The following is a 16,038-nucleotide window of genomic DNA, read 5'->3' as shown; positions in this document are numbered from 1 at the left end:
GCTCTCTTTTTAGTAATCATTTTTTATTTTTAAAGGCCACAGGAGTGAACAACATAATACAATGGTAGGAAGCTATTTACCAATTTAGCACCTCATTATAAAACTACTCAGAAATCTCTTTGTCTCTTGTTTAACATAATAATTATTGGTGGCAACAAAAGTGGATCCCACACTTGCACCATGATTAGCAAGTGATGAATTTGGGTTGAATATATTGCATTTTGCTAAGTAAACCTTGTGCTATCCCAAATCCTCAGTCTAAAAAACACCAATTTTAAGAGAATAATTTTCACTCCCTGTTTAAATGCATGTTTCCAAATTAACCAGTGATATTCTATAGAAAACTGTCTCTCTTACGCTTGAAGTCTCCAGCTGCCACACAATTTATATCTCTTTCCTCTCCTCTTTGTTTTTCAGCCATTTTCCCTGAATGCCAAAGTCAATTTAGTGCATTTCACTTTGCTGAATAAATCAGAGGCGAAATCCTTGCTAAAAGTGAAAATTTGATTTGCTAAAAGGAGCTTAGGGCAACTATTAATCAATATATCCAGAGTGTCAAAGCTAAGGCCATGATAGACATGCATTCATTTGGAGATTGTTTGAGGCAGTTAAAGGGGGAAAACTGGGGGGGGGGGGGGGGAAAGTGCAACAACCAGACAGTGTAGTGTGTGTGTGTGTGTTCAGGGCACAGGTGGAGGGAGAAGACTGTTTTAAAAAAAGTGGAGGGGGGGTGGAGGGGAGGGATAGTCAACAGGAAAGAAAGAACAGGAAGAGGGTACTTGTATAAGAATAAAAAGTGGACTTCCTAAAGATGTAAAGTCATTGTTTAATTCTGATCTTGAGAGAAGCTGATTTTAATGAAGGATTCAATTTTTTAAAAAAACTAAGTAAAACATAAGTTTGAGACAACTTTTGCTGAAGATTATTCTTAAACAAGCTTTTTCCAAAAAAAAAAAAAAGATAGGGATTTTAAAATCAAAACCAGTATGTGGATGGTTTTGTAAAAATACCATTTCAGTCCTACTGCACATTTATTTTATATTAATGTATAACTTCTACATGATGGTATGTTTATATGCTGGGGAATATATTTTCTTCTTTTCAGTTAATTTAATGCTAGTAAAGGATGCCAGAATTGACTATTCTGGAAGCTAAAGTGCTCTATTTACCCCAGAAGAGGTATGACTAGTAGTACCAGTAACTTCCTCACCTCTCCATGGCTGTCTGTCTCAATCATGAGCTGGAACCAGTCTTTTCTGATCAACAGACACACTAAGAGTGTGTGCATCTCTAGTTGCACAGAGGGCATATTCCTTTTCCTGCTGACCTCAGCAAAAATTTTGTCACTGACTTCAGTAACAAATCCATCAAGAATAGTCTGCCATCACATCTCAGGTGGATATATTGTTTTTAAAACAAACAAATGGGCCTTTCTATAACTACCTTCTACCACACTGCATATTCCTGTTTTGTTTTGAAAATACAGTGGACATGCTGATTCATACCCCCATTCATACCTCAATCCAACCTCTTCCCAGCCTTGCAAAATCACGTACACCTCCTCTGTGGTATTATCTTAGAGGTGTTTACAAAAAATGAGAAAAAAAAAAAGAAAAAAAAAAGACATCATTCCTAGCAGTTCAACTGACGTTAAAAAAACTCATGTAAAAAACAGTGGGATAGATGAACTGCTGGCATTTTAATACACTGTTGTTCCACTCTGCTCAGAGCAGCTTGAATCAGTGGAGTGATCTACACACTGGCAGTGTCTAGCAGTTCATCTGTGCTAAGGCTCAAAGATAAAACTGATAGTCAATTGCTGATCTCCCCTATCGTACAATTTAGTAACAGAGGTCAAGGAAGACTGCAGTTTTTGAGAAGCCTTTTGGCTGGAATCTCTACCTGTAAGGCCTGGGGAACGGCATCCCTCAGAGCACACAAGTCGTACAAGTTGTGAGCTAGAGAACGTTTCCGTCACAGGGAAGAGCATGTCTGATTTCCATAATTAGTGCATGTCTGTAGAAGGAGTTAAGAGAAGAGCAGATAGTGGGGTTTTGATAGACAGAAGGCAAAGAGAACCTGCAAAGTGTCCAGGACAGAACAGCGATAAAGGGCAAGATGTCCTGGTTCCTCAGGAGGCTCAAGTTATTATCACTACAAACCTCTTAGCATGAAAGAGCTCATACTCCATTCCATGTTACAGTCACATGAACATGTCCACCTGTCACTGGAGTGACAGGCACCCTGTGACAGTGGACTCTAAGACAGCTGCAGGAGTGGTCGTGCTGTCAGAAATGGTCCCAAATTCAGCTAGCAGCAGAAGACACTACAGAAGGCCTCAAATTTAGCAGAAATAAAGTAATTTTACAGCAGCAAGCAGCATGGTACAGACATACAGGAAGACACCTATTCCCCTTGCAGAGCTGAAAGTCTGTATTAGCTGCGCAAATGACAACTCAGAGAAGGATTTGGGCACAAACAGGATGCTAACTAGAGCTAAAAGATATGTGATCTTATACACCAGGTAGTTCTAAAACAAGATTTCAGCCCATCTTCAAAGTCCTACAGACATGATTGCCACCATGAAATAACATTCAGCACTTTTTCATTCTCATTTAAACACATGCTACATGTCCACTACGATACAGACACATACACATATACACAACTATGTGTATGGGAACAAGTACGTATGCACCTAAGTCATACCTGCATGCACATACCATGTATGCATGCTCCTATGCTTTCTTGAAAATTAGCTTCCCCAAAGTGATTACTGTCCACTTTTTCTCTGTACTTTTACCTACATTGGGTGGTATTTCTGGAACATATGATTTGCAAAGGGCATTTTAGAAATGACAACTCTGCAGCAAGTCATGCTCTTGTTCAGTATTAGAATGTTAAACTATACCCCTGAGAGCTGCTTTGGAAAGGAAAGCTTAAATATTGTCCTCTACAAAGAGTATACTGGAACAATAATGTTTCATAAAACATTAACATTAGCACTAAAATGTTCAAAACATCCTTGGATTTGCTCCATCAAAATCATGTCCTCTTTTCTTTTTCATACTAGCACCACTGGTAGTATCAGTTTCTAACTGTTCCCCTTCTTGAACACTGTTACTGCTAGCAAAATGTGGACACAGTTGAAGACAAGCAGGCTTATTCTACTAAATAATGTAACTAGTTATTTTTGATGTATTAGCCTGATTTACTCTTTCCAAACAAATTTTTCATTTTAAGTGCAAAAAGTTGATTTCTATGATCTGGTTGATGTTTTTTCATGCATGCAAATTTTTTAGAGAACATTTTGTCCCTTTAGCTTCCTGTTATGCACATTTTTAAGAGCTTAATGCTTCCTGCCTCCACTTAATATGAAAGAACATTGCATATTTTTGCTGAATGCCAATGAGACAGTTACATTACAGAAATGGTGCCTAAATGACCCTGAAACTGTGACTAGACATCAGCAGAATCCCACCCCACACTGGAAAAGAATTTAATTATTAAATATACCTGAAATAAAATAGACCCTCCCAAAAATACAAGCAAAGGGTGGAAAACTCAACCACCAGTAAATATTGAATTTAGCAGCTGTCTCTTATTTAAGAGATAAATAAAATAAAAATAAATAAAAATAAAATAAAATAAAATAAAATAAGTCTTGCAGAGGCTCTGTAAATATATTTACAATTTATGTAGGTCAGTTAATATGGGCTTTGTCTCATCAAACAGGAGATGAAGCAGTATCAGTCTCTCCCTAAGCATCTTCAGTATTTTGCTAACGAAGTTACAGTACATAGGAATATTTTAATCTGACACAAAGAACAACAGTAGATCTGACTGCTGGGCTGATAATCTTCTTATCACACCCTGTGAAACCTATCTCTAATATTTGACTGAGCCTCCATTACTCGGCAACACATTCTAAAAAGGCCAACAATGGAGAGAGAATGAAGTGGAGTGTGGAAGTACCTCCATATCTACATAAAAGAGATTAGAGGCGACAGCGTTCCATTTTACAGCTCAATCATATTGTGTTAGCATGCGCTTATCCGAGCGCGGATGCAATTGAAAGAGAAATAAAAAAGTCAGGCAGATAGGAACCAGAAAAGCGAGGCATGAGCAATTTCCAAGGATATAAAAGGATGCTAATGGCGGGGCCCTGTCATTCTTAAAAAGGGCTATTAGGGCACCATCATCTGTTCTTGTGCCCTTACGCTGCTCTAACTAAAGTCAAGCATTTCCTAATGCCATTGCGATCTTTTTCTTCTTCAGATAAGACATGGTCATGTTTCATAACAACACACTTTCCATTTATTTGATTTATTAATGCAAGGAGACTAATTCTATTTACTGATAAAGCCTTTCTATATATATTTTTCTTTCAATATTTTCTTTTGCAGATGGCATCCACTTTTTGTTCAATAAAAGCAAGGACTGAAAATGTTTCCAATAGCACAAAAACACTAATGATTTTATGAAAGCATTTGAACTTTGCATAATTTTAAAACAATTTTTAGGCTATGACTGCAAAGGATAATGGTTGGCCAGGAAAGAATGCATATTGCATTATTACCTTTTAAGAGACAATCTCATTAAAAGACTCCCTGTTAGAAGAGCAAAAAAAATTTTGTTTTCTTCCACAAATATATGTTTGACTTTGAATTACAATGCTTTATAGCAAGATCTTTATTAGTTATTATGCAGCTGATATGTGAGGGCCTTTAATTATACTGAAGCTTAAAAAATCACTATAGTAAAGAAAGAGTATTGCTGATTTGCTGTGCTAGGTACAAATTCACTACTGGTATAATTAATTGACTCCCAAGAGATTTGCACCAAGGACTTACCTGGCCCACTAAGCTACACAGAACTTTCAGGCAACTTGCACCCCTTTTCTAACTCATCCACTTTTCCACCCTGCTATATTAGTGCCTATGGTAACATTTGTTGTCTTAGAAAACAGTCAGGTAGCACCATTCTAGGCTTTTCTACAAGTTGTTTTGTGCCAGACATTAGCTGAGCTTAGGCAGTCCAAGTTCAACAGTACTTCATCACTCAAAACCAAGCTACGAATGCTCCTCACATTTACCCTTTAGCATGTCAAGCCCTTTTGCTTTTTGATTTTTGTGATCAAAAGACAGCAAGCGTAGATTTTATCACTGCCCTCTGTTACCAGAAGGCTTACAAAAGGATTGCCTTTGTTTCTTCTTTAGTCCTTTTCCTATTCTTCCCATTCCTAAACAGGGTCAGGTGAGCAGTCTTAGAAAGCTGCAACTTTACCATGGCAGGTGTGCTTTTGACTTTACCTCATAACAAAGGGCTGCCCCATGACAGCAGTGTTCCTCTGACTGTAGGCTTTAAATTCTCAGTGCCAGCTCATGGCATCCAATAGCTTTTTCACAGTAACCAGAGCCACTGAATCATTTTAAAGACTGCTCAGTCCCATCCCTCTGCTCTTCCCATTCCCCTGCCCCCCCAGCCAAATCCAAGCTATGCAACATATTCCCAAATCAAACTGATAAAAGCTCCTCCGCAACTACTGTGGAGTGTGACCCACTTCTCTGAGCACTACTCTATTTGGTTAAACTAATGTAGGTATCTTTCAAAGATGAAATGCAAACTCACCTATTTAACTCATTTTGACTTAATTTGGGGTGCTTTATTAGCAACCAGTGTAAGACAAAGTAGCTAGTATAATATAGAGTGATGTTTAAATTAGTTTACAATTTGCTTGGGCTCATCTAGAACTGCTCTGAACAAAGCCATTCAGAAATGTCAGCTGTGTTCCTAACCACTGTAACAAATTGTTGCCTGAACGCTGCACACCTAATGACTTCAAATTAGCTTCACTGCGATATTGCCTGACAGTTCGTTACGACTGTTAGCAACATAGCTGGCGTATCATGACCAATAAATTGGTTTCAGTGTGGGCTGGGAAAGGGACTTCCATCAATTTGATTAAAGAAATTACTGTAGCATTCAAAGCATAAAGACAAACTAGTTTAAGGAGACAGAAATAAGTTAACTGTACCAGAAAAACATTGCTTGTGATACAAAGCTTATTTATACACCATTTGTGGTATAGATAACAACTAAATTTCAACTATGTGGCATAATGACTGTTTTAGAATCTGTAGGTTGCTGTCTCTCCCCTGAAGTAAAATAAATTTCCATAAGCATACAAATTATTTTTTTATTATTTGGTAGTTTTTGTATTTATCAACGATGACCCAGAAGCACCTACCATAAGAAGTGGGGCCTTGTAGTGCTTGGCGCAATGTAAAGAAATAGGAAGAAGCAATTCTTACCTAAAGTTAATGTTTGTACAATGCTAAATGCCCAAGAATCCTAGCAACAAAGTGAAAGATTGGAATATAGACACTGTGCTTTCTGGTTGAAGAATAAAAAGGATTCAGTGCTCGGGCTGTTTCAACTGTATTGTTGACAGTAATAGTAGAAGACTAATAATGCAATTTCTTCTGGTGCTAGAAATAAAACGTATTTTTTAACTTTGACAAATAGACAACTGACTGGATTATTGATTAATACTAAGGTATCCCAAAATAACATCTAAAATAAGGATGTTGTATTACTCAGAGGAATTAAAGGATATCAATTCTTATGTTTGGTGAGGCTCCACTATGGAAATTAGAAAACTAACAAGTTTACAAAATTGCACAAACATGCCTGCTCATGTGCTGCACTAAAAAAATACCTTAAAAAACAATAAAAACTCCAAACTTTTTTGTGCGACTTTACCATTTGTGAAAGGTGAGACTGAAAACCCTGTCTACAAGCTTGAGTATTAGCCCACAGAGCAAGTGCAAATACCCCAGCACTGTGGAAAAAAGCCCATACTTCAAATGTCATCTGAAGAAATCACTCATCTTCTGTTCTGAGAGACTACTTTTGATGATCCCCTGCTTTTCTTGCTAACAAGGGTGCCAGTTAGCTTTAACTATAGTAACACATTTATGTGACATAGACCCCAGTCCATTTCTTGCAGACCAAGGATCTGTTAAGCTGTAGGAACAGACCCTCAGGTAGAATCCAGTTCTTTCTCCTGAACTCACACAATGGAGTTCTCATACTTGTTCAGTCAATGGAGAGAACAACTGCTCTGTGCCATGCCAAAATACAACTGAATTTTTAGTTCCTCTGTAGTCAGTCTAAGTTAGTGCCTTATGGAAGAGAAGAACTAGCCTTATGTTCAGCTATTGATGAATCAGAGGAGTACAAAGGGGAGAATTTAAGATAGCTTACTGTCCTTCATACCAGGCTAATGCTCTAGACAGCAATGCAGGTTTATCTTAATAAAAGAAATTGATTCAGTGAGCAGTATGTAAAACTTAATAACACAGTAACAAGCATAGCAAGAATAATATTGCTTCCAAGGTAAGAATATTATCGTCTAACCTATGTCCTGTGAATAATCCGCAGCCTTAAGAAAACTTTACGCATTGTAATGAGAGAACAAATCATCTTTGTTACCACAAGATAATAATCCATGTGAGGACTTCTGTACGTCATTTATTTGCAATAAATACTGTATGTACCTGGAATATGCTTGGCCCATCCAATGATAACCACCAGCTCTCTGTCTGCCAGGTCACAAAGAGTGGTAAGCGCTTTGATGTCACTGTCTGGAACAGTGGGGTCAGGCATAGCATAGATCTTCTCTGGTTCAGCCACCAGCAAGTGGGAGACAATCTTGTTATCTGTAAAAATGGGCCAGAACAGTACAAGATCACCGGTAGTGTCATTCTACTTCTCAAACAGTTGACTGTTATTTCAAAGTGCATAAGAATTTCTCTGAAGATACAGGACCTAATTCAATCTTCCTATAACACTATTGGCTTCCACAAGCAGTTACAGCGCAGACAAATCTGATCCATTAAAAATGTTTATCATGCACAGAGCAACGCTCAGACATTATGTTCTTAAGAAAATAAATTTCATGGGATGTAGAAATACATGATCATCTCCTAATATTGGAATAAAATCATTACAGAAAAATCTTCATGCATTATAATGTATTTTGGACTGCACAGATAGAAGAGTTTTGCTTTTCTTTAATTACTTGCAAAAGAAAAGCAGATATATTTTTTGACCAAGTAAATACCACAAGCAATTAGTGAATCACTGAAATCTATAACTTCTGTCAGTGACTCCAGCTGCCATTCTCTGTCGCAGATGTCACTGTTAAACTGTCCTAACAGAATGGTCTCAGGACTTTCTCAGTGCTTGTCATCCCATATATCTTATATTACATGTACCCTGCCTGTTAAAATGTTAACAATAAATCTGTACTCCTTGGTGCCTATCTGGTAAGAAAAAAGGGTCCTATCATATATTTGTTCTTCTGTGAAACACACACATTTAGAATCATGTATAAAACTAGCTTCTTGAAGTATAAAAATGAAGTAGGGGTCTCCTAGCATTTCCGGTCAGGAATAGCTATTAAAATCAATGAAAGAGTGTAAAAGAAAGTAACAACAGATGGAGATCCTATCTGAGAAAACTGGTTTTCTGCAAAGAGTGATACTTTATCATATTCACGTTTGTTATTTCTACCTATATAACATTTTCATTTATGTGTTTAATATTTACTTTTTCATTCAGATGGATTGTGAGAAATCTATCTGGAATAATCAATTAAGTTATAATGAAAAGTGAAAAAAGAAGAGTAAAAGAGCCTGGAGATTTACTGCACAGTGTTGCTAATCTGTATTATATAAGTAGGACAAACATTAAATGAGCATTATATTGACATGGAGGCACAAGAGAAATATTTTATTTCTGTACAGGAGCCTGATTTGTTACTCTAAGAACTCAAAGTGAATGATGCGGAAAGGACTAATTCACTGAGGCTCCTAAAAATATATATATTGTTATACTTCTTGCCTACACACGTTTTGCCATGGTAGCTATACCACAAACGTCCCACCGGAATTTAAAGTACAAACAAGCATCCTTTAGTGAATTTACACTAATCTTTTCCCTTCCTTAGGCAAAAGAGTCATGCAGCTTGATATAAATGGGAATCCACTGGGAGAAGGTGCTAAGTATTCTCTGACTGCAGAGAAAGCCATTAGAAATAGTATTATTGCCCCTTTCCGGGGGAAGTCACAGGAGAGGGAGTCACACTGCCCTCCCTTAGGGGAACTGCAGTGGAAGAGAGCAGGGCTGTGAGCTGCCCACGAGCACCGCACAGGCTCCCTTCCAGCCCAGGCCAGATTTCCATAATATACTCACTTGCTTCTGATTTCTGAATCTTTACTGCTCTTTTGTGACATGGACTCCTTGATTCTGATCTATTGTCACTAGAATTTTTGCCTTATTCCAAATCTGTGTGTCAGAAGTTGTGATATATGTTAGTCCTTCATAAAATAAGCACAAGAGCCAACTGGAAACCATCACATCAAGTGTGTTTTATTACAAGGGGATATAGTCATGTTTTATATGAACTGTAGGAACTATGCCAAATGAATAATTCTTGATCTCAATATTCTACTGATTATCAAACTGATTAATGCAGAATTCTATTCTTATTTAAAGATGACAGATGGTACTTTTAACTTATATTGGCAAACAGCCTTTGCACATACTTTTTTATTTTTTAAAGTCTTTCATATACTTTTTAATTTCACACAGAAAATTCCATATTTCTAAGTGAAAAAAGAAAACATTGCTTCTTCCAAAATTCCAGTATTTTGTATGTATTGAAAAATGGGATAAATAAAGTAGATATTCTTAATATCAAAACACATATAGATGAGGACCTAAACTTTTTTACCCAATGATAAATGAATGCAGAACCACTCATGTCCCCAAGTTCTGTTTTCTTCCTGCAAACAGACAGAAGAAATAGCCAAAAAAGCCTCCTTCCTTTTTTTATAAGTTTCCTCATCAAAGGCTTTTTGCAGATGATTCAGGAATACTATATATTTTGATTTATGATTCACAAAATCAAAAATTACTTTATTTTCACGATCAACAAGATCTATATGCAGGCTATTAGATTCTGTGGTGAAGCTGGGAAATTATTATGGAGACCACAAGCAGGTCTAGGAAATGTCCTCAAAATGCCAGTTCTTTCACTATAGGGAAAAAAAGCTACATGTATTGGAGCATGTGTTAGTATACAGCATAGGAAAATTCTGAATGTACTCAGAAAGCCCCATCACTCAGGAAATTGAATAGCCATGAGCACTGTTTCTAGGTAAATCTTATTTAATGTTTCCCTAATTAGAATCAATAGAACCCAATTTTCATTCTTCTGCCTTTGTTATACACAAACTATCAGTCAGGGTCCAGAAAATCTCCCAGGCTACTTCCACACAAAACCGATTCAAGTGCTTCTTGACACTTATCTGACAGGATCCCAAAATTAAGTTTTATAAATGCTTATTACAAAAATATTTGTAAATGGAGTAGCTAAGGAAAATTAAGGGAGGCATTTAGATAATGAGTAATGATTTATAAGGAGGTTAGTTTATCTCGGACAAACGTAGCTTAGAGAAATCGGTGTAGTTATCTTCTTAAAGGTAATGCAACGCACCACTTTGCAGTAATCTCGGGTTTACAGAGAGATGCTTGTATTTCAGCACAACAGCATCAACCTCTGCTCATATTAAAAGGCTTGGGTTCTTTTATTTTTGCGGTTTTGGTCTTGGCTTTTTGGTATGTTAGGCTATCAACGTTTCGACTCAATGACAATATCAAGTAAATGAAAAACTGACAATCTGTGCACCCAGGAAAACTAAACCTCTAATGAAATTAAGCATTAGTTTATTAAATTTTATTGTATTATCAGAAAGTTTTTATTATAATGTGCAAAATCTGCTTAGTGCAGCCCTAGATTGTATTTACAGAACGGTAGGACAGCTTATGTAGGCTGAGCAGAAGATGCCAGATTGGACAATTGAAGGAATATAATCAGCATAATGTTTTTTGGAAAGGCAAAAGGAAACTATGCCATATGTTCACTTAAGCCTTAATTTTATGTAAAAACTGGCTGTTTTTTCTTTGACATAGCTAGAATGCCCTTTCACTTACAGTTCAAAGTCTGTTTATGTGCTCTCCAGCTCCCCATATGCTCAAACGTATTGTACACAGCACTGTCCCCTACTGGGGAACACAAACTGAAACAGATCCCATTTTCCGTGCAGCCAGGTACTGTCAAGAGCCCTGAACTGTCATGTGCAGTGCCTTTTCCTGTCAGAGGCATAGCGAGCAGAGCGAAAGGGAAGAAGGAGGAATTTCTCTCCTTTATTTCTCTGGCTTATTTCTCTGTTTTAATAGCAAATTAACCTTCTTGACAGGATGTGTGAATTCTGCTTTGAATTTGGAGGAGTTTACATGGACTTGATAAGGAGCCTCTGCCTTTGTAGGGTAATACACTAGGCTCTTGCACTACAGCTATAATGCTATTAAATTTACTTCATGGAATTAGTACAGTCGCTGCTTGAGTTTATATAAGCTGCAGAGCAAAACCCCTAACTATTTTTAGTTAATCGCAAAGAGGATGGAACTTGTATTTTAGCAATGAGATGATCAGCTCTCTCTCTTTTAATTTCAGCCTGACAAGATACAATCAAGGACATTATTAAAAAAAGCAAAACAAAAAGCCTCATAACGCTTATAAAGGTATCAGAGCCAGAACTACCAATCTATGCTTGTTATTAGTGTGGCATATTGCTGTTTTAATCTAATGCTAGGTAGTGTATTAACCTTCTACAGGTATAAATTAATGAGGCTCTTAATGTATTTTCATTGGGAGGCTGAGCAGTCAAACTCATTTAGCTAGTGAAAACTACAAAAATCACTTTCTTGTGAAATCTGAAACTAGAAGCTCCAATGAACTAATGATCACAGTATGAATCATTTTATGTACCACTAAAAATAAAGATAACCTGTAAATGTAAAATTTGCACTGCATAACCCATGCATTTATACACCTCCACCTGTAAAAATATTCTTTGCTTAACTCTGCTTGAGAAAGGATGAGCACATTTAAAACAAAGTATGTTCACAGCTAAATGTCCTCATGGTAGCATCTTCTGATCAAACCTCTGCCTCAGTCAGAAGGAACTTAGTGAACAGGACTAGGATTCCATGCCTTGTACTCAAAGAAAAGATGATATATCTGATGTACTTACATGGCTTTTTTGCTGGCTGAACTAGCTGAGGGTTCAGGTATGGGCTATTCTCTGCATCTATTCTGCGTTTGTACTTCTGGCGACCTCCACGTACTCTGTCTAGGCGGACACCTACATTGGGAAAAATAAGCAAACATGGAATTAAATATATTTTGAGGATGTCTTTCAGGTAACAATCTCCTGTCTCCCGCCTTCCAAGATTTATTTAAATGCATGTTTATTTCAAAAGAATAATTAAAAAAACAATAGAAAACAGTACTAAAAGTATTTGTAAGCTATTTAGATTTTCACATGTGCAAGACTAAGCTCACAACATAATTTCCTGTTCATTTAAAAGCATTTGGGTTTTTTTTTAACATAATGTTAATAACAGCTAATGAGTTTAGTTTTTGTTTGAAAGAGTTTGATCTGAAGTCTTCTTTAGCAGAAGCTGGATCCTGTTCAAAGCTGTAATAAACACCATGGATATACAAGGCTATCATCATGAGCAGAGAATTACAGAGAATGAGAACTTTATAAACAATTAGTGTTGAATACAGTTTAGATAGTCAAAAGCAATGCTTTTAATTTACATGGCCAGAGAACACAAAGGAAGTGCCCTTAGTAAAATAAGAACATATATGTGATTTAAAGACCCGAAACGGTTCACAAGGGTTTGAAAGAAATTGTATGGGTGTTCATTTATATGTCAGCAATGATGAATTAACATTTGCATTCTACTTCCAAATTGCTCATTGCTTTAATAAAGCATTCTGATAACTGTATTGTATAGATATATAGGAGCTCACCTTCCTGAAACAGGCTGTGGCTGCTCTCATAGAGAAAATAAAAAAGGGAGGGGAAAGAAAGGATGGTAGGTCCTATAAAACAATTAAGTGTTTTTATTTCCTTCTTTATTTCCACACAGACAGATTTCTAGACAACTAGGAAGAATATCAGTATAACCAAACAGTAGCGTATCACTGAAGTTGAAAAACTCAGCACACATGTAGGGCAACAGGATACTAAGTGCAAAGTATGTCCCTGATGACATGGACTTAACTATACAATTATGCAAAGAAACATTATGTAGCAATGATTCATGCGAGTGATGTATTAAAGTGTAGCTCACTTTCTCACTTCTCTTTTCATTGTCTACTTTAATTCTCTTCCCTCTATTTATCTTTTCCATTTCCATTATTATATCATTCCCCTGTTCTCTTCTGCTCAGGAAATAACTCCAGAACTGGCTTCTGGAATGCATAAAAGCCACCACTGAGAGAAGCTACAGTTTATGAGCAAGGCATGAAGAATACGGATTTATGTGTTGCCCATGAACCTGCCCTGGCAGCACAGTCTAACTGACAGGAAAGATCTCTCATTCCTCTTTCAAACAAAAGAAGGAAGAGGATTGACCGGGTTTTGATAGAAAACAAAAAGCGAAAAATCCAAGGCCAAGTCTTGTTTTGTTTTCATTTCTTTTTCTTTTCTATTTCTTGCTTTTTTCTTTTCTTGTTATATCTACTGCTTTTAGAGTTTGCATGAAACTAACCCACAGGAACACTCTGACTGGCTCAAGGAAGACGGTAGTTTAAAGATCTGATTCTGTACTCAAAGCGGAGGCTTTGTATGGATCGTGTTCTCATTTGCCTAAATGGACTGTTCATAGCTGTAAAGGTTAATAACATGACAGTTATTTGGCTTCAGGTCACAGCCGATGTAAAACTGTAAAACAGTGAATTGTATACAAGAATACTCACTACTTCTTGCTCACCAGCAAATTAGATAGCAATCATCTGTATTGAATAGTGAAATTTCATTCACTGTACTGTAAATACTGTATTTTCTTCTCCCAAACACAAGAAGTATATTTCTCTTTGTACCATACCAATTCACTTTTGTGAACCACTTCATATAAATAATAAAACTAATCAACCACATATCCAAATAGGTCAGTGTGTAATTATGAATGAAATCTCCTTATTTATGGCATTTACCTATATCTTTACCACACCTGTGATTGATTTCTGGTCTAAGCTATTTGGTATAAATTCACAGTGATTCAGTCAACAGAGAATGGATATATTTGTTTGTTTTTAAAGTTATATTCAGAAATGCATGAACTACAACAATATGTTTCAAAACTATTAGTTAAAAACTTCTCAGAGCTAATGGTAACTCAGTGTCCTCCATCCTTGAATCAGGGAGTTTCAGCTCTACCCAAAGAAAATGGCATTCAAGACAATACATTGCCATGAAAACATACAGCAAGAGACCAAGATTTGATAGTTGAATATTCAGAAAAAGGCAGAGGATTAGAACAAGGCACATATGAGATTGGTGGGATTATGAAAAAGATAGCCCAACATTTGAAGAAAAATAGATAGAAAATGATTTCTGCATAATTCAGATGTCATCCTTCTTCCTGCTTGGGAGCAGATTTCATAGTGATAAAAGATGGATAGCATCAGACAGAAGTATGTTTAATCAAAAAGTAATGGAACTGAAGCTTAAATTAAAATAATATAAATCTACCAAGATGAACAATTTTTTACCTCCTTTGCATTTGCTGAGATACACATTCAAGACATTCACATATTCAATGGAAATACAGACAAATGTCATAATAGCAAAATTATACACAGATTCATGCACTCACATATATACATATCTATACCTGTAAACATAGCTACACTTTTTTTTAAAATGCACAAAATTTACAATTCTAGTAACTGGTCAATAACGGTACCACCTATTTTAAAATTACATAAATCTATAATATAATTAGTTCAAATTCTAATGTGAAAATCCTTTTGATAACATAATACCAATAGAATATAAATCGAAAGTTTATAAGCCTTTTCTTAAAATTGATACAAAGTTTACCATCATTTTAGTTCAAAAGCTTTCATCTCTCCTAATACTATTACAAAGTAACTATTTTGGAATCAATTTCTGATAATCTCACATACCTCAAGTGACATTTTACTTCCAAAGAGTCTTAACAGCAGTAAACATAAAGCAAGATACTACTTCAGAAGTAAGAAAGTATGCCAGTCTGACATCTGGTGAAAACTTACTGGAGTTTGGAGGGTAGCAAACTGAAATCTAGAGATTTCTGTGTATACACATACATTTTCACTTATAACTCTTAGAGCTGTAGAGATAATTCATTACACAAAGATATATTAATCTGCTTTCAAGATGGCAACATTTGATTCCTTCTCTGTTTAAAATAAAAGGGGGGGGGAAACAATTTTGTCCACAAAGTTCTTTATTTTGTGGGGGGTCTAACATCTTGATCATAGAGGCAATTGCTTTAATTCAACACACATTCTGTATTCAGAATATTAAAGAAGATTTTGTGGCATCTAGCTAGGGTACAGAGTGAAGTTAGAGACCTCTGCTTTAGGTGTGCTGTGCATGTGGCTTGCCAGGGTTTTTGGCAACTCGATCCACTCACCCTTGTCACCGTCCCCAACCATAAAGTGAAGAGAGAGATATCCATTCCACTCAGATCACTGAATGAACTGTACTGTAAGTATTATCATTACAGTTGGTTAGGGTCAAATTATCCATTAATGCAACCGAGCAAAGCTCCCCTGAAGTCAAGCAAGCTGATTTTCCATGTTCCCCAACACTGTGTTTCATTTTTAAAATTCTTCAACAGAAAAACAAAAACAAACCTCAAATAAGAAAAACTGTGGTGTCCGCAGGGAGTCTTATTGCAGTACAAATAAAAAGAACAGGCCTGCTACCAATTATAATATCACTTCAACAGTCAAGGCTGCAACACATTCACTTTACGTCTTATGACAAGTGCAACTCATTAGAACTCATCTGTTCAAGAGTGATGGGAAATCACGCATTTTGACATGATTTACAAAGCTTA

General features: G+C 36.4%; 1 protein-coding gene across 2 annotated transcripts in view; it reads right to left on the bottom strand.

Annotated features, from left to right (window-relative positions):
* Positions 1-16,038, bottom strand: part of ESRRG (estrogen related receptor gamma) — a 249,048-nt gene that overhangs the window by 42,309 nt on the left and 190,701 nt on the right. For both annotated transcript variants that reach the window (XM_067293058.1, XM_067293057.1), the window contains exons 4-5: positions 12,168-12,278; positions 7,563-7,724 (exon numbers count right to left, since the gene is read on the bottom strand). In XM_067293058.1, coding sequence (XP_067149159.1) covers positions 7,563-7,724; positions 12,168-12,278 — 273 coding nt within the window. The remainder of the gene's footprint in view (positions 1-7,562; positions 7,725-12,167; positions 12,279-16,038) is intronic.

This window comes from Apteryx mantelli, chromosome 3 (assembly GCF_036417845.1).
Source record: "Apteryx mantelli isolate bAptMan1 chromosome 3, bAptMan1.hap1, whole genome shotgun sequence".
Lineage (NCBI taxonomy): Eukaryota > Metazoa > Chordata > Aves > Apterygiformes > Apterygidae > Apteryx > Apteryx mantelli.
The sequence above is the reverse complement of the archived record's forward strand: the minus strand, read 5'-3'. Positions and strand labels throughout refer to the sequence as shown.